This window comes from Leptonychotes weddellii, chromosome 5 (genome assembly GCF_054177405.1).
Source record: "Leptonychotes weddellii isolate Sample4059 chromosome 5, ASM5417740v2, whole genome shotgun sequence".
Lineage (NCBI taxonomy): Eukaryota > Metazoa > Chordata > Mammalia > Carnivora > Phocidae > Leptonychotes > Leptonychotes weddellii.
In genome coordinates this window covers 78,028,231-78,054,243 of record NC_138373.1, presented here as the reverse complement: position 1 = coordinate 78,054,243, position 26,013 = coordinate 78,028,231, and the positions used below count along the sequence as shown (strand labels likewise).

The window sequence follows — 26,013 nt, the reverse complement described above, 5'->3', positions numbered from 1 at the left end:
TTTTTCTTATTCTTTCTTTTGGAGCATGTTCCTCCATCTCCCCATTTTGCTTGACTCTCTGTGTTTGTTTCTACAGATTAGGTGAAAAGGCTACTTCTCCTAAAGTTGAAGGAGTGGTCTTGTGTATGCTGTTCCCTGTGCAGACTGTGTGTGCTTGATGACTTTTCCTGGCTGGCTGGACCTATGGCTGTATATGCTAATTACTCTTTTAAACCATGGGTTTTTTATAGAAAGAATAAAGAAAAATAATAATGATGATGATGATAAAAGAAAAGAAGAAAAGAAAAAAATTAAAGAAAAGGACATAAAGAAGAAAAAGAGAACAAGAATGAAAATTTTTTTTAATTTAAAAGGCCATAAAATCACAGCCTGTTTTTTGTATACAGGCGGCTGAGGTGAGCTTGTGGACCCTGGTCTTGCTGAGGTCGCAAGTGCTCTGGGAGTTGGACCTTGCTTTGGTCTAGGCTTTTCAGGTGGATGAGGAGAGAACCTTCCCACAGTTCCTCAGCCCTTTTAAACCTCAGCTTTCTTTCTGTGCCTCAGTAAAACTGGGGCTGGTGTGGACTTAAGGACCCTGGGCTTGCTGAGGTTACAAGCTCTCTGTGATGACTGGACCCACCAGTTATGGTGTCTGGACCCGCCCGTTAGTTCCTTGGGACCCTCCAATTATGGAGTCTGAAGCTGCCTTTTATGGCAACCAAACCTGCACCTTATGGTATCCAGACCCTGCTCTGGTCTGTGCTTTTAAGGTGGACAGGGAGAGAATGTTCTTGCAGTTCCTGGGTGCTTCTAAATGGTGGCTTTTTTTTTTTCCTGTGTCCCAGCACAGCTAGGGCTGGTGTGGGTTTGTGGACCCTGGGCTTGCTGAGGTCGCAAACTTTCTGTGCCAATCTGACCGACCAGTTATGGCATCAGGACCCACTAATTATGGCATCCCAGCCCGTGCCTTATGATGTCCAGACCCTTCTCCAGTCTGGGCTTTTAAAGTGGCATGAGGAGAACGTTTCCACAGCTCCTTGGCCCTTTTAAAACCCAGCTTCTTTTTCTGTGCCCCAGCGTGGCTAGTGCTGATGTAGGCTTGTGGACTCTGGGTTCACTGAAGTCCCAAGCTCACTGAGACAGGTGGACCTGCCCCTTCCGGTGTCCAGACCCTGCTCCCATCTAGGTGAGGTGATAACATAAACCATATCCCTCTGACCTGGAAAGCTTTCCCACAGCAGCGTTCTAGTGCTATCTCTTTTATATGCTAGTTGTTCTTTTAAACCAGGCCTTTTTTTTCCTGTGCCCAAGGACAGAGGGATTTGTTCCCAAGTCCTCAGTACTGTCCCTCCCCACTGCGTTTGCAGCCTCAGGGGTAGGGGTTCCCTTTGTTGCTGGGTCTCCATCTCTCTTCCTGTTCCGTTTGCCATTCTCTCTACCTTTGGTTGCTCCAGATCTGTTCAGTCAGCCCTTACTTCTTCAGGAGTAACTGTTCTATTAATAGGTGTAATTTGGTGTTTGCCTTGAGGGAGGAGAGTTCAGAGTCTTCCTAAAAAAAAGCTATCTTGAACCAGAACTTCCTAAGGGACTTTAAGGAACCACCTCATTAACATAACTCAGGTATGTTTGAAAGGGGCTGATGTGGAATAACAAAAGACACCCATTTGACCCTTTTGACTCTGGAGTTATTTCAGGAATGGAAAAGATGCCCCTAAATCTCTGAGCATTTAAGAAATTGCAAAGGTTTTAGGAGGTGTGTGGCACAAACCATAGACAAGAGCAAATATATATTTATTATACATCTCCCATCCAAGAGGTTATCTGTCAAGAATATTGAGGAGGAAATTCAGTGGGTAGAAGATGATGAAAACAAAGCTTTCCCAACACTAAGGTCCTATACTTAAAAAAGAAGGAGGAGGAGGAGGAGAAATGAGAAAGGTTAGATAACATGCTTCATAATGAAGTGATTGATCTTACAACTATTGTTATAAATATATTGAAGTAATGGATGCAAGTGCCTCCTGAGATAGCACATCTCTTCTATGATTTCCCTGCCAACACTGTATGATCTGAATCTAATCATCAGGAAATAACAAATAAGCCCCAACTGAGAGACATCTACAAAATAACTGGCCTATAATTTTCAGAAACGTCAAGGTCAAAAAGCAATATGGAGACTGAGGAAATGTTCCAATTTAAAGAGACGAAAGAAACTTGACAACTAAATGCAAATGGTGATCCTGGAAAATAGCCAGAAAGGAAATTATAGGAAAGGTTGATGAAATTTGTTAATGGACTATGTGTAAGATAATGATATTCTATAAATGTTAAATTTCTTGATATTGGTAATTGTACTGTGGCTATATAAAAGAATGTCCTTGTTTTTAAGAAATAAATTCTGAGGCATTTAACGGTAAGTGTGTTAATTAAACAAGAAGGCCATTTGACTGAGATGGTTCTAATCCCTTAACAGCCTATGTAAGCAAGCCAAAACCTAAGCATGTAAAGACCTCAAGGTAAAGAAATCAAAACCTAAAGACAACTAATCACAAACAGCCAATTAGCCTTCCCCAAATGAGGCAAATGCTTAAGATACAGCCAATCAAATGATGTCTTGCTCTGCTTCCACTTTTTCTTCTATAAAAATCTTGCCCCTGGTTCCTGTTGGTGGAGCGAGCTTTTCTAATCACTTCCGGGCTGGTGCTGCCTGATTTGAATCTATTTTTGCTCAAATAAGCTCTTAAAAATTGTAATATGCCTCTGTTTATCTTTTCACCAGGAGATGATGTCTGCAATTAGTTCTCGAGTGGTTTAGAAAAAAGAGAGAGAATGTTAGATCAAGTAGGGCAAAATCTCGAAATCTAAACTTATATGCTATCTAATGTGGATATGGGATATGAGAGTTCCTTGGACATATGTGTGTTCCTTGTACAGACTTGTAACATTTCTGTTAAGTTTAAAATTTTATCTATATAAAACAATTAAGCAAGTTTTGCTCACTTTTGTAAGGGTATCAAGGGTAAAAGAGAACTGACAGGTTAGAATGTTGAAACAATTTTGAATTACCAAATTTGGAGGTCACTATCAAACAACCCTCCTTTGGATAACAAGGACTTCTGGCAGTAAAATACCCCCATTAAATTGACACAGGTCCAAAGGAGTTTAATGAGAGCCAAACAGGAAATGCTAAGCTCCATTTCAAAACCCTTAGGCTGGTTGCAAAATATACAGCTCCCCCTGGACGAGACCCTCTAGCAATGACTTCAACCTATGCTCCAAAAGGAGCTGTAGAAAACTAGAGTGTTTAGAATTTTTCCTAGAAAGTGGGCAAAACCTTTCCTTAAACAGCTGTTTATTTAAAACATTAATAAAAATTACCTTTCACTTTGTTGGATACCCGATGAGTTGGTCTTCACAAAACTGATTAGAGCATAAGAAGAGCCAACATGCCTTGAGAAGCTGCTGTCAGTGACACTAGGAGACAGGAAACTGAGGAAGAGAGAGGTAAAATACCTTGCCCAAGGTCAAACATTAATGACGTGATAGATCTAGGAATTGAAACCAAGGTGTCTCTCTCAAGAGCCTGTGTTCTATTCACTAATCAATCGGCTTCCAACGCAGTAATGGTTCATGGATCCATTCCATGATATTTTATAGAGTATCTCAATTTCCCTGTCGTCACAGCCCTATAAGAGTGACGTCACTCACATCTCCACTTTCACATGTGAAGAAAACGAGACTGAGAACTAACATAACTTGTTCACATTCACAAAAACTAGAAAGAGATGAAGGCAAAGCACCAACACAGTTATGTGCAATTTCAAAACCCCTACCCCTTTTACCCATCAAGACAGCAGAAATAAATTGCATTTTGAAGAATTGGCTATCAAGAAAATGATACCTGAGTGAACACCAAGCTCTAAAGTAACTAATATTAAATTATCCCATGGGAACTTTCCTAAAACAGCCCTGAAAAGCAAAAGATGATTTTTTTTTCACTGACTCTATAAACATTTTCAGAAAATATTTTCATTTTAATCCAAAAATGTACATACAGTCACACATCAGACCTCTTGTCTTTCCCTACTCCATTTTATTGTCAGTGTTTTCTCTTCCCTATCTCTCTTTCTCTCTCTCCCTGGTTCTACCTCTGTCTTTCCCTCCCTCCCTTCTTTCCCTTTCTTCCGCCTCCTTGAAATTCTAGTTGTAGAAAAAGGTTACGAAGGTTCCTGCTTCCCCCTAGTGGTATGTGTCTAGAAATGGCAGTCACATTAGGAAAATTAGGAAAACTTTACAGACCGTAGGAATAAAATGACACTTAGACTCCTTTAGAGTTTTTGGAGGCAGGGGGGCAACGGGGTGAGAGGAAAGAACCTGTGATCACTGACAGTCTATTTAACCTCACATGGCCTCAGAAAATGCACCTGTGACGGGGACGTTAGACTATCCCCTTCTCACAGTTGTCTTACGGGTTGAGATAATATAGTAAAGGGTCTTGAAGCACAGTACACTCCCAATAAGAGCTAACTATTATTTACTTTTGACAGCTCTGTAAGGTTAGGAAACAGAGGTTCAGCACAGCTTACTTCTTTTCTTTTTTTTTTCTTTAAGATTTTTATTTATTTATTTGACAGAGAGAGACACACAAGAGAGGGAACACCAGCAGGGTGAGTGGGAGAGGGAGAAGCAGGCTTCCCGCTGAGCAGGGAGCCTGATGCGGGGCTCGATCCCAGGACTCTAGGATCATGACCTGAGCCGAAGGCAGACGCTCAACAACTAAGCCACCCAGGCACCCCACAGCTTACTTATTTTCTTAAGTTAACTCAGCCAGCGAGCTGTAGGACTAAGCCCGTAATCCAAGTTTTCAGACGTTAGTGCCCTTCCTCACACTTCAGTCTCCCGATGAATAGGTGATAATGAGGAATCTTAAGAATTTTAAAAGTCTTACAGGGATATTTTCATATACTACCTGTGTTTTCCATTAAATTAAAAAAAATATGCATTTCAAAGACCTGCGGTCCTATCTCCAGAATTGGGTCTTAAAATTGCAAGAAGAGAAGCGCACAAAGATTTATGTCCAGGGGCGCCTGGGTGACTCAGTCAGTTGGGTGTCTGCCTTCGGCTCAGGTCATGATCCCAGGGTCCTGGGATCGAGTCCAGAGTCCCCGAGTCCCGCATTGGGCTCCCTGCTCAGAGGGGAGTCTGCTTCTCCCTCTCCCTCCACCCCTCTCCCTGTTTGTACTCTCTCTCTCAAATAAATAAAACCTTTAAAAAAAAAGATTTATGTCCAAAATATGTTCACGGATCATTACTTATAACAGTACAAAGTTGAAATCAAGCTAAATATATTTATTCAATAAACCTTTGTACAAATAATGATAATTGTTTTTATTTATTTATTTCATTTATTTCTCGGTGCCAGATGCTGTCTTAAGAACTAGGAATAGATTAAAGCATTCAGTAAGGCAGGTTCCAATATGTTCTATTCACTGATCAGTCGGCTTCTGAGACAGATCCATGGATCCAGTCCACATTTCACTGCATGGTAGTACTTCAGAGGGACTATTGTGCGACAGTGAAAAAAATCACGTTTTCAATAATTATTAAATTATATGGAGATGTGCTTACATTAAAAATGTTAAGGGAAAAAACAGTATGAAAAATTGCATACTATATTATTTCAGTCCTAAATGTGTGTGTGTGTGTGTGTGTGTGTAGCACCAAAATCTAAATCTAAGTAGTACCTTCCTCCAGGTGATAGGTTATGGGTAATTTTGTGTCCTCGTTTATACTTGTCTGAATATCCTGAACTTTTGTAATGAGACAGAACTGCTGGGGCGCCTGGGTGGCTCAGTTGGTTAAGCATCTGCCTTCGGCTCAGGTCCTGATCTCAGGGTCCTGGGATCGAGTCCCTCATCAGGCTCCTTGCTCAGCGGGGAGCCTGCTTCTCCCTCTCTCTGCTTACGTTCTTTCTCTGTGTGTCTCTCAAATAAACAAATAAAACCTCAAAAAGAAGAAGAAGAAGAAGAAGAAGAACTGCTGTGATCGTCAGAAAATTTACATGAAAAACTATTTTGGGGTGCTAAAAAAAACCCAGAATTTCTGAGAACGGGCTTTAGTTTCTCTTCACAGTTAAATAATGAATCAAGAAGTGTAGATGGGAAAGATTTGCAAGAAAAACAATTACCCCAAGGATTGGGAATAGAGGCCAGATGTTCAAACTAGAAAGGGCCGTGCCTGAGAGGGTGTTTAAAAGAGCAGGTGTAAGGCATTCACTTGGCACACTGGACCCTACTTTCCATTGAGGTCAGTTGTTCGCACAGAAAGGATTCACACTAGACTGAACTAGTGTGGACAGAAGATCTGATGCCTCCAGAAGAGAAAACGGGGAAGAGCTGTGACCCCAGCAGGTATAATTTCTGGATTGGAGAGTTTCAAAGTTACTGTGGAAAAGCACCAAGGAGAGCCTTCTTTCTGACAGTAATCCTAAAAGGTGTGTTGTTTCCTATCAGCCCCTTCTGGGCAGGGCCTATCAGCAGCACCAAATGCGTGAGACATAGGCCCACCTTGAGGTGGCATCTCCCCAGCAACCTGCGTGAGCCAATTACATCACTCACAGTGGAAACCTGCAGCTCCAGATAATGTCACTTGGCCCCAAACACTGTACAGCCCGTGCCTTTCCCGTCTTCCTGAGAAAGTTAAGGTTGAGCTGCTGAGCCTGACCCTTAGCAGGCCTTTGGAATTCCCCCCTACACAGACTAGAGAAGGGATTTTTTTTTTTTAATTGGAAACTAATGAGTTCATTTCCCAATCCCTTATTTGGTGCACAGATCTGTCTATTTCGCAGAGATTTCAGCTCCGCAAATAAGCTGGAGCTGGAGCTGGAGCTTCCCTCAGAAAAACCGCTGGTTGGAGGTGGTCAACAGAAATCTCAACGAAACATGAACAAGGCAAGTTCTTGCTGAGACTCACCCAAAGAAAATCCCAGAGGAGAATGCTGAGCACTCATTTCAGGATGAAGCTGCAAGAGCAGAGAAGTATTTGTACCACAAATGAATACCGTCCATTGACCAACAGAGGCAGAAGGATTCTCCCAACTACTGCAGCCCCCAGGATGAGAATCTGGCTCCTCCCGAGGTCGCTTCCTCTCCTGATGCTGTTCTCCGCCCTGCAGACACCCACCGGGTGTTCTGAGGTAGGGCACAATTGAGGAGGTGATTCTTTATGGTCAGTGCCCCACTGGAGCGCTTTCCTGGTGACAACCTTTAAGTGACTTTTAGTCACTTGGGATCTGATTTCATTCAAACATTTTTTTAAAAGACTTTTTATTTTATTTATGTGACAGAGAGAGAGAGAGAGCACAGGCAGGGGGAGCGGGAGAGGGAGAAGCAGGCTCTCCACTGAGCAGGGAGCCCGATATGGGACTCGATCCCAGGACACTGGAATCATGACCTGAGCCAAAGGCAGGCACTTAACCGACTGAGCCACCCAGGTGCCCCTCATTCAGACATTTTAACCAATAATGCTAGTGAAGGGAGCACCTGGGTGGCTCAGTTGTTAAGTGTCTGCCTTCGGCTCAGGTCATGATCCCTGGGTCCTGGGATCGAGCCCCGCATCGGGCTCCCTGCTCAGCAGGAAGCCGGCTTCTCCTTCTCCCACTCTCCCTGGTTGTGTTCCCTCTCTCACTGTGTCTCTCTCTGTCAAATAAATAAATAAAATCTTAAAAAAAAAAATAATGCTAGTGAAGGGTGTTGAAAACAATTCTTAAAAATTGTGGAATTCTTTAGAGTTTATAAATTTGGCGTTAATGGAAGCTAGAGGCATAATGTTATTTTCTTGATTCTCCATAAAATTTAAATTGCTTCTGTAGGACAAATGATGCAAAATAAAGTCTATTTGGCTTTTGACCGTTTCATAGGGATCAACTCAAAAGAAGTATTATAATTTAAAGATCTATATAATGAAAAATAATCTATTGTTAAGAGATAACAGAGTACATACTTGAGATCTAGTAATATAGTAAAGTGTTTAGAGCTCACAAGACGTAACAGAACATGATATGATTGATTTTGTTTTGTTTTGGCTTAAATAGATTCTGTAGATCTATTTGTAAACCTTCTGTAAAGAGTTATTGGTAAAGATCATTTAAGCAGTCTTAAAAATCTGTTCCATTTTGCACACACCTAGATGTCTTCTCATCATAAATAACAGTAAAACACCAAAATGGTATGTTTTTGAGTTTCAGCTGCAACATCTTTGACATTGACCGGATGGAATCTTATCTCCTAATATAAGGAGTGCTGTTTATTAGAAAAGCATCGTTTCTTTGCCAAGAAGAAAACATCTTGGAATTTAGATAGTTGAAATCATGGCTCTGAAAAACAGACTGATGATACTTAATGAACTTGTATTCAAATCTCTAACTTCAGTTTAATATGGACTAGATATTAATAAGTAACCTTCAACTGACTACCCATAGGAAATTATCTTTTTCCCACTCCTGGCACACTCCTGAGCACTTTACCATTCCCCTGGTGGTGGGCAAATTTAGTTGATTGGTAACATCAGGAATAATAACTGGGCATTCTGAGTTTGACTTTGCTCTTTTTCCTCCTGGGAGTTAGCCTGACAGAAAAGGACACGAGCTCTGTGCTCCTCCATGACAAGAATCTTATCTTTGGGCAGGCCACAATCCAATACTGTCTGCAGCTCAGTGGGCAAGTCTGCCTTGTTCTGGGGTTTACTCTTAACAAATCTACTTGCCATCAGACCCAAAGATATGTGCCCCAACAATTCAGCAGTAAAGATGATATTTTAACCTTCATACATGCTCTTTTTTCCTCAATTTTTAAATCAGATCCTGGTCAGAAGAGAGGGCTCTTATTTACTGGGGACCCCTAGGGACAACCCAACATTACTCATCACTGAAGTTTTTTCGTAAATAAAGTTCAGAGACTTAATACAAGTTTTAGGTATTCATAAAAGAGATCTTCGTTAACACCCATGACAGGATGTGAAGGGGGTCAGTAGAGGAAACAGAAAGTACACATAAACTTTAAGATTATAATTTTTTTTCTTCCAAGTACTATGCAAAAATACTGGTTTTGGTTCTACAAGAAGGGTCACTTCCTCCCTGGGGAGGTGAGGTTTTTTTTGAGCTTTTAGTAATAGTTATCAAACCAAATTCAATCTCTGGCACAGGTCCTGATGCAGGAAGTACTAGGACAGGGTAATGATTATGAGTGAAACTTACTTCAGCACATAAGTTTTGAGAAGAAGACTTGGCTTTATGGAGGATAGCAAGTCAGGCACCGGATCCACCATCTGATTTGAAAAGTTAAAGTCAAGATTTTTCTTTTCTTATAGGTTGCAGTTAACGTTGACTTTGACTTGACACCAGATTCCTTTGATGATCAGTACCAAGGCTGCAGCCCACAAGTCATGGAGAAGCTAAGTCAAGGGGATTATTTCACAAAAGAACTAGAAGCACATGGAAATTACCACAGGGTCTGGGCGAATGCCCACTTAACCTGGCTGAACAGAGGAAAAGATCTCCCCAAGAACATGAATATTACACATGCTGTGGCCATCTTGGTTTATACATCAAACAATAGTGTCCGCGCAGACTTCACTAAAGCCATGGTCAGTGCTGGGAGGTCTCCGCAGCCGTATAAACAGTCATTCCGTTTCAAATACCTGCACTACTACCTGACCTCAGCAATCCAGCTGCTAAGGAAACAAATGGTCATGAAGAATGACTCTCTGTGTTTTGAGGTGCATCACGAGATGAAGCATATCTATTTGGAAGCCTACAGAGGTGCCACCATCCGATTTGGCCAATTCCTCTCCACCTCCCTCCTGAAAGAAGACACACAGGAGTTTGGGAACCAAACTCTATTTACCATATTCACCTGCCTGGGTGCACCTGTACAAGAAGTCTCTCTCAAGAAGGAGGTCCTGGTCCCTCCCTATGAGTTGTTCAAGGTTGTAAATGTGAGCTACCACCCGCGAGGAAATTGGTTGCTGTTGCGGTCAGCTGGGAACGTGAGCACATATAACTGTCAGCTGCTAAAAGGTATCATATTATCGATCTAACTGGAATCTGCTCTTTATCAGGATCACAGGCCACTATTCTTTTAAAAAAGTTATTTTTCTGAGTGGGCTTATTGGGAGAAAGGCCAAAAACATGGAAATTGGCCTTCAGAAGTAGTGGAACTGACAGATTAGAGAAGACCTGCCTTATTTCTTGGTTTCCCTCCCCTTCTTTCTCCTCAACTACCTCTAGAAAAAATGTGTTTCTTCAGTGGCACTAATATGTGGGACATTCTAGACACAGAGAGTAAACCTCTACTGAAAAAGATAGCACATAAATTTTTTTTTACTTTATTTTATTTATTTTTACCTTCACCCTCAAACTCGGTTTTGTTTGTTTGGTTTTTTGGCTTTTTTTGTTTGTCATGGTCATTACAGGAATAAGGAGTGCTGTGAGTAAAGCAGGAGGCATGATTTATTCATTCACTCTTATCTATTACCCATCTTCTGTGTTCCAGGAACTGGGATGGGAGGCGTCAGGTGATATGAAATGAATAAAGCAAAATCACTATCCCAGGAAGAGTTTTAGTCTAATGAGAAACGGAAATATGAGCAAATGTCCACACTCAAAAGCACTAAGCAATATACCAGATGTTTAAGCAATGGTTGTGGCTTTTCAGTGTAGGAAGCTACTCATTCTCTCTGGAGAAAGTGAGAAAGTCTACACGATAGAGGACCCCATGGGACTTGAAGTAAGAATGGGGTTTTCAGTGAAAAAGAGAGGAAAAGTCATTCCAAGCAGAAAACAGCATATGCTGAATCACAGAGGTTTCAAATAGCCAGTGTCTAGGGAATCTTTGTAATTCTGGATGGCTAGAATATAGGAGGCATAAGACACAGGAAGAGGCGAGGAGTAGAAAAGGAATAGGGGAGCGGCACCTGGGTGGCTCAGTCCTTAAGCGTCTGCCTTTGGCTCAGGTCATGATCCCAGGGTCCTGGGATCGAGCCCCGCATTGGGCTCCCTGCTCAGCGGGAAGCCTGCTTCTCCCTCTCCCACTCCCCCTGGTTGTATTCCCTCTCTCGCCGTCTCTCTCTCTCTGTCAAATAAATAAATAAAATCTTTAAAAAAAAAAAAAGAAGAAGAAGAAGAAAAGGAATCGGGAATTGATTGGGGTGGGGAGACTTCTGACAGGCCAGATGGTTAAAACTCTTGTATTCTATGCTAAGGACTTTCAAACTTCATGCTGTAGGTAATGAGAAGTCATTGGAAGTTTTTAAAGAGTGGAGCATCAATGAGATCAGTATTTTAGCAAGAGCTCTGATGATATTGTGAAAAATGAACTGAAGTGGAAGAAATTGGAGACATCACAGAACAAAAAAATATTAAGATCTTTTTTAGAAAAATATGTGGCCGGCTCCATTCCATCCCTGTACGTTGCCAGCCAGAGTCCCTGCACAAAATGGTAGTTCTGTGGCAAGTGCCTGTGCCCTGTTTGATTTAGAAGGAAGATCGTCCTTATCCACGTGTGCATGTGTTCACACTCACACTTAACTGTAATGTCTACCTTCGAAATATCCCTGAATCTTTCTCTATTCCATCATTACTGCTACTGTTAATAATTCAGGCTATCAGCATTTCTCAGCATTTGGGGGCTGCAGTGTTACAATGATCCTAAAATTGGCATCCATGCTGAGGTCTTGGGCCTGCTTACTCTGGCCTATCTGCAAACACAGACCAGGGGAGAGGTGACCTATCAATACTTTTATCTCTTCCTGCCTGTCCGCAGAAGTGTGGCAGGCAGCAACATGAGTGAAATGAGTATCTGTTCCACAGAACCAAGAGATTAGTGTTTGCAGAGGCGAATGAAAAACTAGAGTATGAAGCAAACAGTGAGATTTTAACACCAAACAAGAACATTCATAGCCAGATTCCAAGGTTCTTTGGAACTACATTGTTGTTTCATCCTCATCAGGATGAAGTTGAGACAGAAAAATTTTTCTGCTGGGTTGATGAACACAGTAAAATACATTAAGTAAAATGTTGTAGAACATTTACATCAAAGGGTAGGAAACTGAGAAAAAGGAGTATATAATAGAAACTTTGTTTTAATATTTTATTTATTTATTTGATAAAGCACAAGAAGGGGGAGGAGGCAGAGGGAGAGGGAGAAGCAGGCTCCCTGGGGAGCCTGATGTGGGGCTCAATCCCAGGACCCTGGGATCATGACCTGAGCTGAAGGCAGATGCTTAACGGACTGAGCCACCCAGGCTCCCCTATAATAGAAACTATTACCCATATTCTCTACTCCGTAAGTCTCAAAGGAAACTATTTCAAGACCGTCCCCACCAAACTAATGATCTTTGCTTTCCTGTCAGGAAGCTACTCAAACACAACTTGGAGTTAAGGCTTAGCTGGAATAGCCATGCACATTGCTAGACTCTGGAAGCTTGGCTGGTCTTGACTGGATATTTGAAATCACAAATCATACTTAAGGGAATCAGTAATCTTGTATTGCTCTGTAAGCTCTTTGTAGGCAGACATGTGACTACACAGTATTTAAGAGTCTGGCATGGAATCCTGGCAGTTTGATCCCAGATCCACTCTGTCTGGATTCCTATCCAACTTGTGCAATTTTTTAGCCTTGTTCTCAGTCAGTTGCTTAAACTCCCTTTGTTTCTTCAACTATGTAAGGAGCATCATAATAGAGCCCCTGAGGGCTCTTGTGAAACGAAACTAAACTAAACTAAACTAAAAACTAAACTAAACTAAAACTAAAACAAAATAAAATACTAAAGTATTTCTACAAGACCTAGCATGTGATAAATGGTAAGCAAGTGTTAACCAATATTAACTTTAGTCTCCTGACACATAGAGGTGATCAATCTACATTTGTTGAAAAAAAATCTATATTTGTTGAATGAGTGAATAAATGAAGCATTCTCTTTTAATACTTCCAAGTGATCTGGTCTTTGGGTCAGATGACCAGATAACTCAATTGACTAAAAACAGTTTCGATATTTACTAGAAAGAGAAAATATTCTAGAAAGCTCAACCCCTAGTCAAAAATAAGGAGCTATAGCCACGATGTGACTAATCTAGAATGTGGTCGTTTGCAATGTGAGTTACTACATCTGAATTTTTCCTAGAAATTCACCACTGTGCAGTCTTGGGAAGAGATTGTAAATGGCAGGAAAAAACGACCCCTGGTCGTAAAGGGTGATATTTTGGTCAGAGACATTGCAGGGTAGGCCAAGAGCTGGAGTTGGAGTTTCTTCCCAGCCAGCACAACTACAAAACTATCCAGAAGATTGAAAGAGGGAGAAGAATCAGCTCAAGCTGCAGGGATTCCATTCTTCCTTTGACTCTGTTGGCTCTGGCTGAACGTTGCAGAGAAGGCTGCTCCATCCTCTGGTTCTGCTTTCCCTAAACCTCATATGGAAGCCAACTAGGGAAGCCTCAAGGCTGCCATTGGCTGGTTGATAGCACAGACAAGTTAGTTGAGGCCAAAAAGACTGTATCATCTTGAGATGAACACAACCAATATCCACCTATCTCTACCGATTACAAACAAAAAAAAGTTTGATTAACTTCGTGATGCTTTCAGCTATTCACTGCAGTGGTGTTTGTTTGTTTTCTCAATAAGTAAGCTATTTCTGAAACTTTCTTTAAGTCATTTCTGTTAACTGACTAGTAACACTTTACTTATCCCAACATCCTGGAGCAGTATTGGGTTGATCCATACATGAACAATGGGAGGAGGGAAGTGGTGTGTTTTTCTTTTCTGGGAGTCCTTCACTGGAAGGGAGTAAGATCAATGGACTCTCCCCAGACCTGCTTTTCTAGCTAACTGCTATTTTGGGCTATCAACCTCAGTCTAGGGATTCCCAGATGGTATTCTAGAGGACTGATATCTAATTCCTCATGAAACCAGAATCCTCTCAGGAAACTGTTTCTTACCCCTTCATTTTTTTTCCCAAGCAGAAGCCACAAGCTATTCTACATCTAAAAAGTCCTCTGAGCCAATGACTTGTTTCCTCTCCTGTTCCCTCTTAATCTGACAGACATCATATTTGAAAGACAACATGAAGACCTTTAAAATTGGTCAGCCAGGACACCATAATTCTCCCAATGAAAAGATAATAGATTAGATATATATAGCTTCCCCAGTCCCTCGATTTATTTCAGAATTGGTTCTGTTAACTTGTAACTACAGTTCTCAAGTTCAAAGAGTACCGAGGAATCTGTCACGTTCAGAGTTAAAAGGTCAAATTGGTAGCATAATATATTTAAGCAAGGGCAATGCAAAAGAAAAATTGTTTAAGACATTCTACACTAACGGCTCTCCCTTCTAATTCTTCTCTCATCCCTTTCGTGACCTATACTGGTTACCATAGAAACAGATGTTTTCATGCCCGTTGAAAGACTCAAAATATGTTACGTTAGTTATTTGTCCTTAAATGTTGTTTTGTTCAGGAAAATAACCCGTGCCAAAAATCTGTAAACACACAAATACATACTCTGTTCTGTATCACTGGATTCACAAAGAAGGATTTATTTGTTAAAATGTTTCACATAATCAAAATTCTTAAGCATGTTTCTAGAAAAAATACAGTCAGCTTTTGTAGTAAGCCTGGTTTTACATGTTAACTGTGCCAGTTACTAGCAGTGAGAATGTGGGCAAAGGCTTAGTCCTTGTGTGTCTCCATTTCTTTATATGTAATATAGGGGGGAAATGTAATGAAACCTCCCTTCTAGGATTCCGGTGAGGATAAAATGACTTATGCATGTAAAAGCTCTTAGAACAGATTCTGACACTAGTAAGTACTCAAAATTGGCAGGTACTATTACTGTTACATATTATTTATTTATTAATTTCCTGTTTTCCTGGGTTTTTTTACTCTGGGCTTTATCTCAAACTAGTCTTCCCTAGTTGTGGCATCACATTAACCTTGAAGTAGAGTGTCTGACTCAGCCGAATGGATGAAAGAATGAGTAATTGAGGGACACCTGAGTGGCTCATTTGGTTAAACGTCTGCATTCGGCTCAGGTCATGATCCCCGGGTCCTGGGATAGAGTTCCGCATCGGGCTCCCTGCTCAGCAGGGAGCCTGCTTCTCCCTCTCCTGAGCCTGCTTCTCCCTCTCCTCCCCGCTCGTTCTCTCTCTTGCTCTCTTTTGCTATCTCTGTCTCTCTCTCAAATAAATAAATAAAACCTAAGAAAGAAAGAAAGGGAGGAAGGAAGGAAGGAAGGAGGAAGGAAAGAAAGGAAGAAAGAAAGAAGGAAAGAAAGAAATAGAAAGAAAAAGAAAGAAGGAAGGAAAGAAAAAGAGGAATTGAATGAATCTAGGAGGCCACATGGCATGGTGGAAAGAGACTAGACTTTGGAGCCAGGAAGGGCTGGGCATATATGTTAGTAGCTATGTGGCCTCGTATAAATGACAACCTAAGAGCCTGTTTCTTCATTTATAAAGTGGAGGCAAAGGGGAATATTGTGGCAGTCCCTGGCGTCCACCCTCTCAAACACAACTGAAAAACTCTGGGAAAGCACTTTGCACATGGAAGTGGGATAATAGTTTAGTTTAGAAGCACAAATGTGAGCTTCAGTGATATTGGCGGTGAAGAAAAAAATGAAGAGATGGAAGAAACAAAACTTATCCTTGTTTGAGTGCCAACTGGTTCCTAGATAACTCTCTAAAGAGTAACACTCATTAATCTCCACATTTGACAGAAAGGGGCTCTAAAGCATTTGGAGTATTTGCCTCCAAATATCAGATTAACTAGATATACTGCATATCAGTTTTAGCTTTTTCTGCTTTTTTCAAGGGATTGAGTATTTCTTTCTGAACAATCTGATATAATTCACAGATTTGGAGTTCATGAAATACAGGGTGTAATAATTATGTATTTCTCCCCAAACTGTATATCCTAAGGCAGCAATGACCAAATTTAGGTTATGATCCACAAAAAAAATGATACTTATGTAGCAAATTTCATTCACAGAAGGTTTTCACACACATTATCTGTTTAATTCTTACAACCACACTGCACATTGGTTACTGACCCCACTATACTGATGTGAATACTGAGGTTGAGAGAGGTTACATGGTTTGTATGAGATTATTCAGCTTATAAATGACAAAAGTAAGACCCTTTCCCATGTTTTATGACAAAAAGCCCAGGACAATGTTCTCTACAGACTGCTTTCAGGAGATTAATTTGTTCAAAAATATTACTAAGAACCTACTATTAGTCTCAATCCTCTGTGACTGTGACTGCATTGTAACTCACTTCACATACACATAAACATACAAGTACACACACACACATGTAAAACAAGACAATCATTCACCATTTCACATGCTGTTTGACTCTAGTGTTTTTTATTCTAACCCATTTTATCACATTATTACAGTGATGGTCATGATAAAGCATTAATGCATCACAGCCTCCGATTTGAAAAATACTAGGATACAGAGGGAATAAAAAGCATTGAATAGATAGTCTAGAAGGAAAGTAAAAACAAATACAAAAGTAAATTTAATGTGAGTTTTCCTTAAATGAAAGATTTCGTAGATTGCATTTAATTCACAGATGTTTTTCATTTATTCACCTACATAAAGATACTGTCTGTGTAAAAATAATGATAATAATGATAAAGCATGAGGTAGAAATGTTAAAGACTATAAGGGAGAAAAAGTGAGCGCCTGGGTGGCTCAGTTGGTTAAGCGACTGCCTTCGGCTCAGGTCATGATCCTGGAGTCCCGGGATCGAGTCCCGCATCGGGCTCCCTGCTCGGCAGGGAGCCTGCTTCTCCCTCTGACCCTCCCCCCTCTCATGTGCTCTCTCTCTCTCTCTCATTCTCTCTGTCTCAGATAAATAAATAAAATCTTTAAAAAAAAAAATAGAGAAAAAGTAACAAGAGAGGAAAGAAAAGTTACTTTAACCTGAGAAAATAAAATGAAAGTAAGCTTTTTTAATATCCTAGTTATTATGAAGGGGGCTGAAGAGGTGGTTTTGAAGGATGAGTATGATTACAAAATGGTAATGTCCATATATTTGTCCTTATTTGAGCATCAATCATTATAGTAGCCATGAAGTACAGCAAAGGGGAATGGTAGTGACTGCAGTATTTCCAACAGTCTTGAGATGAGATGCTCTCATTCTACAGATGAGAAAGCTCAGGTCCAATGAAAGTAACTGACATAAAGGTCAGCTAGGGCAAAGCTTCAAAACCCAAGCTAATCACTTCCAATAACCATAATTTCTACCCACTATATTGTTTCACTGTCAATCAATATTCTCTGATAACTCTTCAGTAGAATCATATCCTGTTACAAAGTGAGAAAGGACAGAGACAGAGGTCCTTGTGATCTCAGCCTCAGTGAAGAGAAAACAAAACAAAAAATGTTTGAGAATTATTCTAATGAATGAGCTGTTCAAGTGGTATTAATGGTCTCGAGGTCCCTGTGAGAATTCAGATAATACAATTTTAGCAGGAACTTTGACAAAAGCTTAGAAATAGGTATGTACTATTAATTTTCCTTATCTACTCTTATTAGTGAAAATGGATTTTAAACAGTTTGTATATATAGAATTCCAAGAAATTCCAGGAAACTCAAAGGATTTTATGCGTTATTATGTGAAAGTAATGGGAAAATATTTCTCCATCGTCTGGTCATCCTATCAAGCAATATATTCAAATATTGAGGCAATCACAGAGTTGAATGCCTTCCTACTCCCAAACATCTTTTCTATCCTAAATAGTCAGGGAAGGCTAGTTGGAAAGGAGATCCCACTCTTTAGAGCATTTTGCAATATGTGAAGAAACAATACTGTGGCTAAAAAGATAGAGTTGAGCCAGGCTGCCTGAGTTGGAATGCTGCCTTCACTGCATACTAGATGTGCGATGTTCGGTAAGTTTCTACACGTCTGTGTCACCGTCTGATCAGCAGAAAAATGAGGATAATGAGAACAAATACCTCATAGATTTCCCGTGAGGATTAAATGAGCTAATTGCTAGCAAGTGCTTAAAACGCACACAGCACGGAGTAAGTTGCTAATCAATGTTAGCTTTCATAATGGTGATGAAGATGATGATAATTAAAATAGGGATACCAGTGATGGTGATGGTGCCGCTGATGACAATAAAGATGGAAAATCAGATCTCACACACCGACTACCCAGGCGGGTAACCTGGAGTAAATCTCTGAACTTGTTGGCGCTGTTTCATCTGCAAAATAAACAAGCTGAGTTCTGTTGGTTAGAAAAAATTCTAAGAGGATACTTTTTTTAAAGTAGCTAACTTCAAATATTTTTATTAGGGATTTTCTAAGTTAAAAAAAGTGAATCAAAGGAGAAATAAGGTAGTTTTTAAAAAAATAAACTCTGCTACCTAAAAGTTCTCTAACTTTGTGTTCGTTTTGACAGGTTCCAGCAAAAAGTACAACCCTGCTCCTGTGGTTATTGCTTCTCTCTCCTTTTTGACCAGTGTTGTCATCTCTTCCAAAAGTGGAGTATAAAGGAACCTTGTGGTTTTGCTTTCTCTGTGTCCTTTTGCTTGATGCCAGTCAGAGGCAAGCTGAATACCCTCGGGGAATCACTCTGCCCAGTTATCAACTGATGCAGCGCTTGGCTCAGCCCGCTGCCTGTGAGAGGACCTAGAACGCAGTATATTTCTTCTCCATGGACACAGAGATTCATCCTGGAATAGAAAAGGACCCAATCAGAGCTGGTGAGATACAGTCATGGTAATGTTTTGGAATTGGGATTGGGAATGGGGTGTGGGAGCCTTTTTATTGAGTGGAGATTGATGAAAGCAGAACGAGTATGAGCCTACAGCTGCTAGCAGCTCTCTTGCCACCAGTAGGGGAGACTCTATCTCCTTGAGAATGGAGTGAACACAATGAAGGAGGAACTGGAAAATGAAAAGAAACCGTTCTGATGAGAGAATATGAGCCCCTAGATCCAACTATGCCTGAAACTGGAATCCTGGGCTTTTTAAAAATTACATAAATCAGTAAATTGTATATTTGCATAAATAATTTGAATTAAATTTCCTGTCTCAAGCAATCAAAGGAGTTATGAATGCTTCTTTTTTTTATTTAGCAATCCTAAATAGGAACAAATCGAGAAGCTTGAGTTCGAAAGCACAGAAAAAAAATCTTCATCAAATGGAAAAGCTTTGAACCCCAGAGAAATAATTAAAAGTGTAAATTTTCTTCAGAGATTTTTATCAGCATTCAAGACCAAACCAGTGTAGACTCAGATAGGAGGAAATACGAAAACTTGAGAAATAAAAGGGAAAGTTAATAAAAGATGTTAGTGAAATCTCATTCACTGGCAGTAATGGGGCGCCACACATGTTTCTAAAATATTACAAAAGTTAGAATTTAAATTCACATGTTAGTTTACAGAGGGACTTTATGGCAAATTAGATTTTAAGTCGTCATCAAAAGTTTAGGTACATTTATTAGGAAAGCATGCAGATGTGTGTGGATATAAAGGAGAAGATATGAGAGGGAAAAAAATCTGATAACCAAGCAAATATCAAAGATATATCGAGTACTTACTATGTGACAGTAATTAAATAAAAGGAAGTATAAATCACCAAACTTCATAGCTGGGGATTTTCTCCAACTCCCTTCAGTTGTATACAATATAAATGGGACAATGGGAGTTGCCCTGATTTCCAAAGATCCGGATATTGGGCTAAACGGAGTGAAATTATGAAAGTCCATACTACTTAGCCCCTCTGAGATTTGGGTAAGAAACAATGAAAGTGAAATCAGCTCATTTGACCCCATTAGGACTTTCTAAAGGGACAGTGCCATGAGAGAAGAGACTCAGTGGGGAATTAGCTGCATATAATCCCCCGGTTGAGAATTCAGGCATCTAGTATATCATTCTTCACACGGAATTTTGAGAACAGGGTCAAGCTCACCTCTGTCACCTAGCTTACATTGGCCTCTATGCCTAATAAGGCAAGCATAAATTTTCCATGTTTTCATGGACACAGTTTTCATGATTTATTGCCCAGGAACATTGGCAGGTTAGCAGCTACTGAATAGAGTCTCATCGGCCTGGCTCTGCGAACAAGCTTTGTTGTGAGCTTTAGCGAAGCAGTAGAAAAGCCTCCCAACATCTTGTGAATATTTTTTTTTCTGTGCCATATAAATGCACTTACTGAGCCATACTATGTACAAAACACCTTGGGGATTAAAAGTTGAATAGTGTAAGCCAGATCTTCCATAGTTTACAATCTCTTGGGAGAAATGAAGAAAAGAACACAAGTCACAGAGGAAATACCAAAAGAAAGGGGAATATCAAGCCTGCTGTTCACGAGAGCTCAGAAGAACTTCTGAGGCAAGAGAAGAAGCCAGGAGGGCTTCAGGGAGGAGGCAGCATTTGCGCGAGGTCTTGGGACCCTGGGGTGGGAGCAAGGGGTGAGAGGAAGAAGTCAGCGTAGGTGTGTGTCAAGCGCTTAGTGCTGAAATGCATGCAAATAATAAGCGCTTCGAGTTTAGAGAAAAGCGAGATCCCTCTGCTATGATCCCTCTCAAAGCTGGATACAGCTTTCTACTGGAAATGAGGCTCAAGGGAGGGCTTCAGATGGAAAAAGGAGAGCTGAGTAGAAAAGAGACAGGGGATATAGGAATGATCAGTGTACACAAGGGTCAGGAAATAGATCTGGCAGAGAGAAGCTGTAATGTGGACTGAAGAAGAAAGAGCCACCCAATCAAGCTAAAAGGACAGCCTAACGCATTGGATCTCCATGAGAAATCAGTCTTCTGAGTAAGACATGCTCGATAGGTGATCTTAACGCATGCTCCCAGCACCTGGAGCACCAATGTCCCTTAAGAACACGTTAGAAATGTGAACTCTAGGGCCTGATCCCAAATCTATAAAATCAGAAACCCAGAACCTGTGTTAAGAAGCCCTTCAGGCTTGTGACTTATGCGATTATGATCCGTAAAGGAATAACCAGGTTTTTGAAAAGATAACTTAATTCTTCCTCCTGTTGCTGCTTTATAGAACAAATCTCCAGAGATAGAAGTTATTCTCTTGAACTGTGTAGATTTGTGGGCTAAGGATGAATGTGCATACTTTGCATTCCCTCAGTCTCTCCCTAGAGTCCTAAGTTTTTGTGCAAAAAATCACGTGGATCATTAAAAGAGTTGGCACTATAAAGTTGCAGAGTATTTATCTCCTATAGTAATTGTTATTAATGCTTCTCTCTTTTTTGTGTACACAAAAAAATACTTTGGCTTCATTTATTGTTTTATTTGTATCTTTACGATCCAGTGTTCTACTATGCCTATCTGATTGTCCCGAGGTCCCCTATTTGCTCTGACTTCAAAAAATAATAAATCCAGTGAAAGAAAATTTCTGTAAAGCTTGATTTACTTGGAGCACCAGGATTCTTGGCCTGAGTTGTCTAATGATCTGAATCAAACTGACTTATACTTTATGAGCCCAGATCTTGATTTGGTAAAATTCAACAGACATTTTTTGAACTAGACGCTTTCAGAGACACCAACATGTACCAAATATTGGCAAGTGATAAAATGTGGGAAAAAAAAGGTTATTACAGGTATTACAGGACTCCCTCCCTTCCTCCTCCCTCCCTCCCTCCCTTATCTTCTTGTAGTAAGTGCCCATGTGTTTTATTTTGTTGTGCTTTATGACAGTTCACTTCTTCCTCCCCACTATTGCTTCATTCAGTTAGGTCACACTGTGCTCGTGGCCTCTGAGGAGGAATGAAACTAGATATGAGGTAGAAACTAGTGAATCTTCCCCAGGTTGCTTTTCAAAACCTGAAGGAATGGAGAGAAAATGAGAGGAACCCAAAACAAAGAATTTGAGAGAAACAGTAAATAAGAATACCGGGTTTGAGAAGAGTGCGGCTTCCCCCCCCTGCACCGCCCCCCCCGCATATGTCGAGAGGCTGGGAAGCAGCTGCAGACAAGAAGTCATCAGAGTGGGCAGATCAGTGGTCCTCGGGGCTGGGAAAATGTGAGGCACTGCCCGTGATGGCCAGCCTCACAGGAGCCACAGGCATCTGGAAACCACCATTACTGAAGCACGAGCGGCCCATCCTGACCTCAAGCGGCTACACTAGCTGCCATTCCCACTGACGTGTGGTGAGGACCTCCCTCAAACTGCCCCCGGTCATGCTTCCAGTCTTTTTTTTAAGATTTTATTTATTTATTTGTCAGAGAGAGCACAAGCAGGGGGAGAAGCAGGCTCCCCGCCGAGCAAGGAGCCCAATGTGGGGCTCGATCCCAGGACCCCGGGATCATGACCTGAGTCGAAGGCAGACGCTTAACCAACTGAGCCACCCAGGCATCCCATGACCAGGACTTTTCTTGGCCCTTGGTCCATTCATTTCCATGTGACTCTCCCAGCTGTTGCAATATCCTGGGACACAATCTTGTTTTTTTTGTTTTGTTTTTAAGATTTTATTTATTTGAGAGAGAGATCACGAGCAGGGAGAGGGGCAGAGATAGAGGGAGAAGCAGCTCCCCCCTGAGCAAGGAGCCCGATGCAGAGCTCTATCCCAGGACGGTGGGATCATGACCTGAGCTGAAGGCAGATGCTTAACCGACTGAGCCACCCGGGTGCCCCTCCTGGGACACAATCTTAAGACCGAGAGAAGGCAGGTGAGAACCTGAACGCACACAGGTTCAGAAAAAGTAACAAAGTGAGAGCTGCACCTCCCGCCTCCCATTGATGTATGTGTATTTTTGAGGACAGGGTAGCAAATGGATACCCTCAAGAACGTCCTCAAAATAAGCCAGCTATTTGGAGCTGAGAGAAAATGCAGAGTTCGCGTATTGAAACTCATCCTTTTTCCAAGCCCTAGAAGCCCTGGAAATAGCCCAAATCCCCTTGGCCTTTGGCCACAGGACATTCTGAAGGTCTTACTGTTAGGGAGCAAAGAAGGGATTCCTAATTCAAAATTACAGGGGTGATTCCAATGACAGCCTTGGCTTTGGAGCTGAGCTCCTGACTCAGGCTCACAAAAAGTGCAACTTCGAAGTAGCCACGACTGGGGAGGTGACCTGGCAACCTTGGTGGACGTCACTGCATCGCAGACTAAAAAGTACAGAAACTGCGAGTATTCTTCCCCCTCTCCACCAAATGCTCACAATTTTTTTCCCTTTTAGTTTCTCATGCTTTGGCCTTATTTTTAGGTATAGGGAAATAGGTTTTATTTTTAAAGGAGAAAATGGGATTTAAGACTTTAGATGAGAAGATGTTTGAATGAGGACAAAACTTAAGTATTCTCAGAAGAAAAATTCCACTAAAGAACTAGAGTTATTAATGGCTTTTCTTATTCTCAACAACGTTCCTGTTAAGTATCATGTAGAATAGGGCAATCTTGAGAGCATGCACTCTTTCCCATTGCATGAGAGCCAAAGACGTTCTGGGAGGGCAAAGGGACTTGTCTAACCTTTCTTTGCCAACACGAGCACATCTCAGAAATCCTACTTCTCTGAGTGTTATGGTCTTTTCTTTGTGAAAGGTTAGAGCACCATCATTTTTGAACCTCCAATAGCTCCTAATCACAAGACCTCAGTAGGAGGCAGACAAGAATAAATCATTTGCTCTTTTCTTATTCAACTAAGCAAGAAAACTATTACTCTTCATTCATCGTTCTCAATTAACTTCTGGATAAATCATACCAAAAGTATTTAGTTATGGCTTATGATAGGTAAGGCACTGATGATACAGAGATTGGTATAGGAGTGACAAAATGCAGAAGGTGGGGGCACCTGGGTAGCTCAGTCGGTTAAGCGTCTGCCTTCAGCTCAGGTCATGATCCCAGGGTACTGGGATCAAGCCCCACATCAGGCTCCCTGCTCAGCGGGGAGTTTGCTTCTCCCTCTGCCACTCCCCCTGTTCATATTCTCTTTCTCTCTCTCTAGCTCTCTCTCTCTTAAGTAAATAAATAAAATCTTTTTAAAAATGCAGAAGGTTATTTTATATGTTTCCTGCACCTGAACAGTAGTTTCTGCCAGATTATCTAACAATAATGTTTACATTTACCTGGACTTCACACATAGTATCTAGAAATAGAATTACCAAGAGTGGAAATTAGTTTAGGGTTATTTTAATTATGCGTTAAGATGATATGTAATGTTTAGAGACTTCCCCAAATGTAATACATTACTTTGATATTCTGAACAAAATTTTTTTTAGTAACTCCCATGTCAAGCAGGCTTTCATTGATTATTTTTATTTGAATAAAGCAAAACTTGAGGCAAATGGTCTTCTGAGTGACTACTCTTTGCACTTATGTCCTAATATAACACATTTCTGGCAGCAAAGGTCCTAGAACATACTCCCAAAATTCACAGGATGTGAACTGATTTTCTGACAGAAATGAGCACCTCTGTTGCACTCCTACTGGTCATTGGCTTTCTTGGGCACAGGAATCTTGGATTCCATAGTACTTATGGCTTTTTTGAGGACCTCTAAGATTGGGCCCATAGTTTTGACAATTTGCTCCAACTGATCTGCAGCTGACTCGAAGGTATTCTTGACATGTTCAGCTTTTAGCGCATCCTGCAATTTTTTCAAGATGTCTACTATACCAATTTTGGATTGACCTGGACTTTTGTTTTTCTCCGATGTGTTGGCATCTGATTGGTCTTCGGTGTCTTTTCTATAGAGGTCACTTAACTGAAGATTCATGATGGGATATGTCATCAAGAGTGAAAGAGAAGATTCCAAACTGCCAAGGATGTTACTGCTATTCAGGGCAGCGACAATGATTGGTGTCTGAACGTTTTTGAACATTTCTTTAGCTGACTGCTGCCATTCCTTTACATTGGTATTCTTCTCAACCATAGAGCAAACTGCTGTTGCAATCTTGGAACATAAAGGTTCCTTTTGCATCTGGTCATACTTTGCCTCCAGGACAGATTGCATCTCTTTAAAAATTGTGAATATTTTTTCAAAGACATCCTTAACGTTATCATGTTCTTTCACAGCCATGGAGTGGATCTGGGTATTCATTGCGCTGTTAAACAATTCAATAAGTGTGTTAGTGAAGACAACAAGATCTTGCATGTGAAAGAAAAACGTTTTGGCAGCTTGCACTAGCCTTTCTTTGTCCTTTTCTGATTCTGAAGACATTTCTCCAACAAAAATGTTTCAGCACTGTAAAACAAAGTAGTAATCCAGATGAAAACTTAAATTCTATTTGTCAACCGTAAAAGACTGACCATATAATCTAAGTGTGGAAAGTAACTCCTGTCAAGGGTAGGAAAGCTACACCAGCTATAAAGTGGGACTTGATCCTGTGCTTTAATAAAAATAACAACAAAAATAAAAGACTAGAATAGGGGTGTTTCAATGAATTTAAGCCACAGAGCGAATATTGTGTACTGGATCCTCAATTGGATATGCTGATATATGGAGTAATATTATTCTCAGGCATCATCCTCAATAATTATCCAATCTAGTGGAGAAGATTGTATAAAACTTAAAAATTACATAGAAGGGCTCTGGTTCCAGTTAAGATAGAGCAAGCACACTCTGTCCAATCTTTCCTACTGAGTACAACTAAAAATCTTGGACAGAATATATAAAGTAACTATCAGATAACTCTGAAAGGTGGGGAAGAGCAGACCAAAGAGAGTACTGAACTTCAAAGAAGATCAAGACCATCTGATGCCAACTCCCAAGATGTCTGTCTTGCCTAAGAATGTTTCTATACTTTCATTACAACTCATCCTCTTCTGCTATAGAGAGGAGTGTTGATGTCTCTAACCAATGTTCACAAGTAGAATTCTGGAGGAGATACAAAAAGACAGGACTGTGAACATTGGCCCAGGGGTCCCAAACTAGGGCATCCACAGGCGAAGTCCAACCAGAAGATGTGTTTTGTTTGACCCAACAACTGCTTATATCAACTGCTAAATTTAAAAAATTGAAAGATAGAAATCCGGATTTCTATTGCTTATTGAAAAAATGAGATTAACTGGCAGCACAAGC

At 40.8% G+C, this 26,013-nt stretch overlaps 2 protein-coding genes across 2 annotated transcripts; one reads left to right on the top strand and one right to left on the bottom strand.

The window, feature by feature from the left end:
* The first annotated feature begins 6,581 nt into the window (after positions 1–6,581).
* On the top strand, positions 6,582–21,393 carry ART4 (ADP-ribosyltransferase 4 (inactive) (Dombrock blood group)). Its single transcript, XM_006733769.3, has 3 exons — positions 6,582–7,174; positions 9,346–10,054; positions 18,439–21,393. The coding sequence occupies exons 1-3, from the start codon at positions 6,974–6,976 to the stop codon at positions 18,528–18,530; spliced, it is 1,002 nt and encodes a 333-aa protein (XP_006733832.2). The 5' UTR covers positions 6,582–6,973; the 3' UTR covers positions 18,531–21,393.
* A 2,837-nt stretch (positions 21,394–24,230) lies between these two features.
* C5H12orf60 (chromosome 5 C12orf60 homolog) lies at positions 24,231–25,242 on the bottom strand. Its single transcript, XM_006752500.2, has one exon. The coding sequence runs from the start codon at positions 25,150–25,152 to the stop codon at positions 24,418–24,420; it is 735 nt and encodes a 244-aa protein (XP_006752563.2). The 5' UTR covers positions 25,153–25,242; the 3' UTR covers positions 24,231–24,417.
* Between the last annotated feature and the right edge of the window lie 771 nt (positions 25,243–26,013).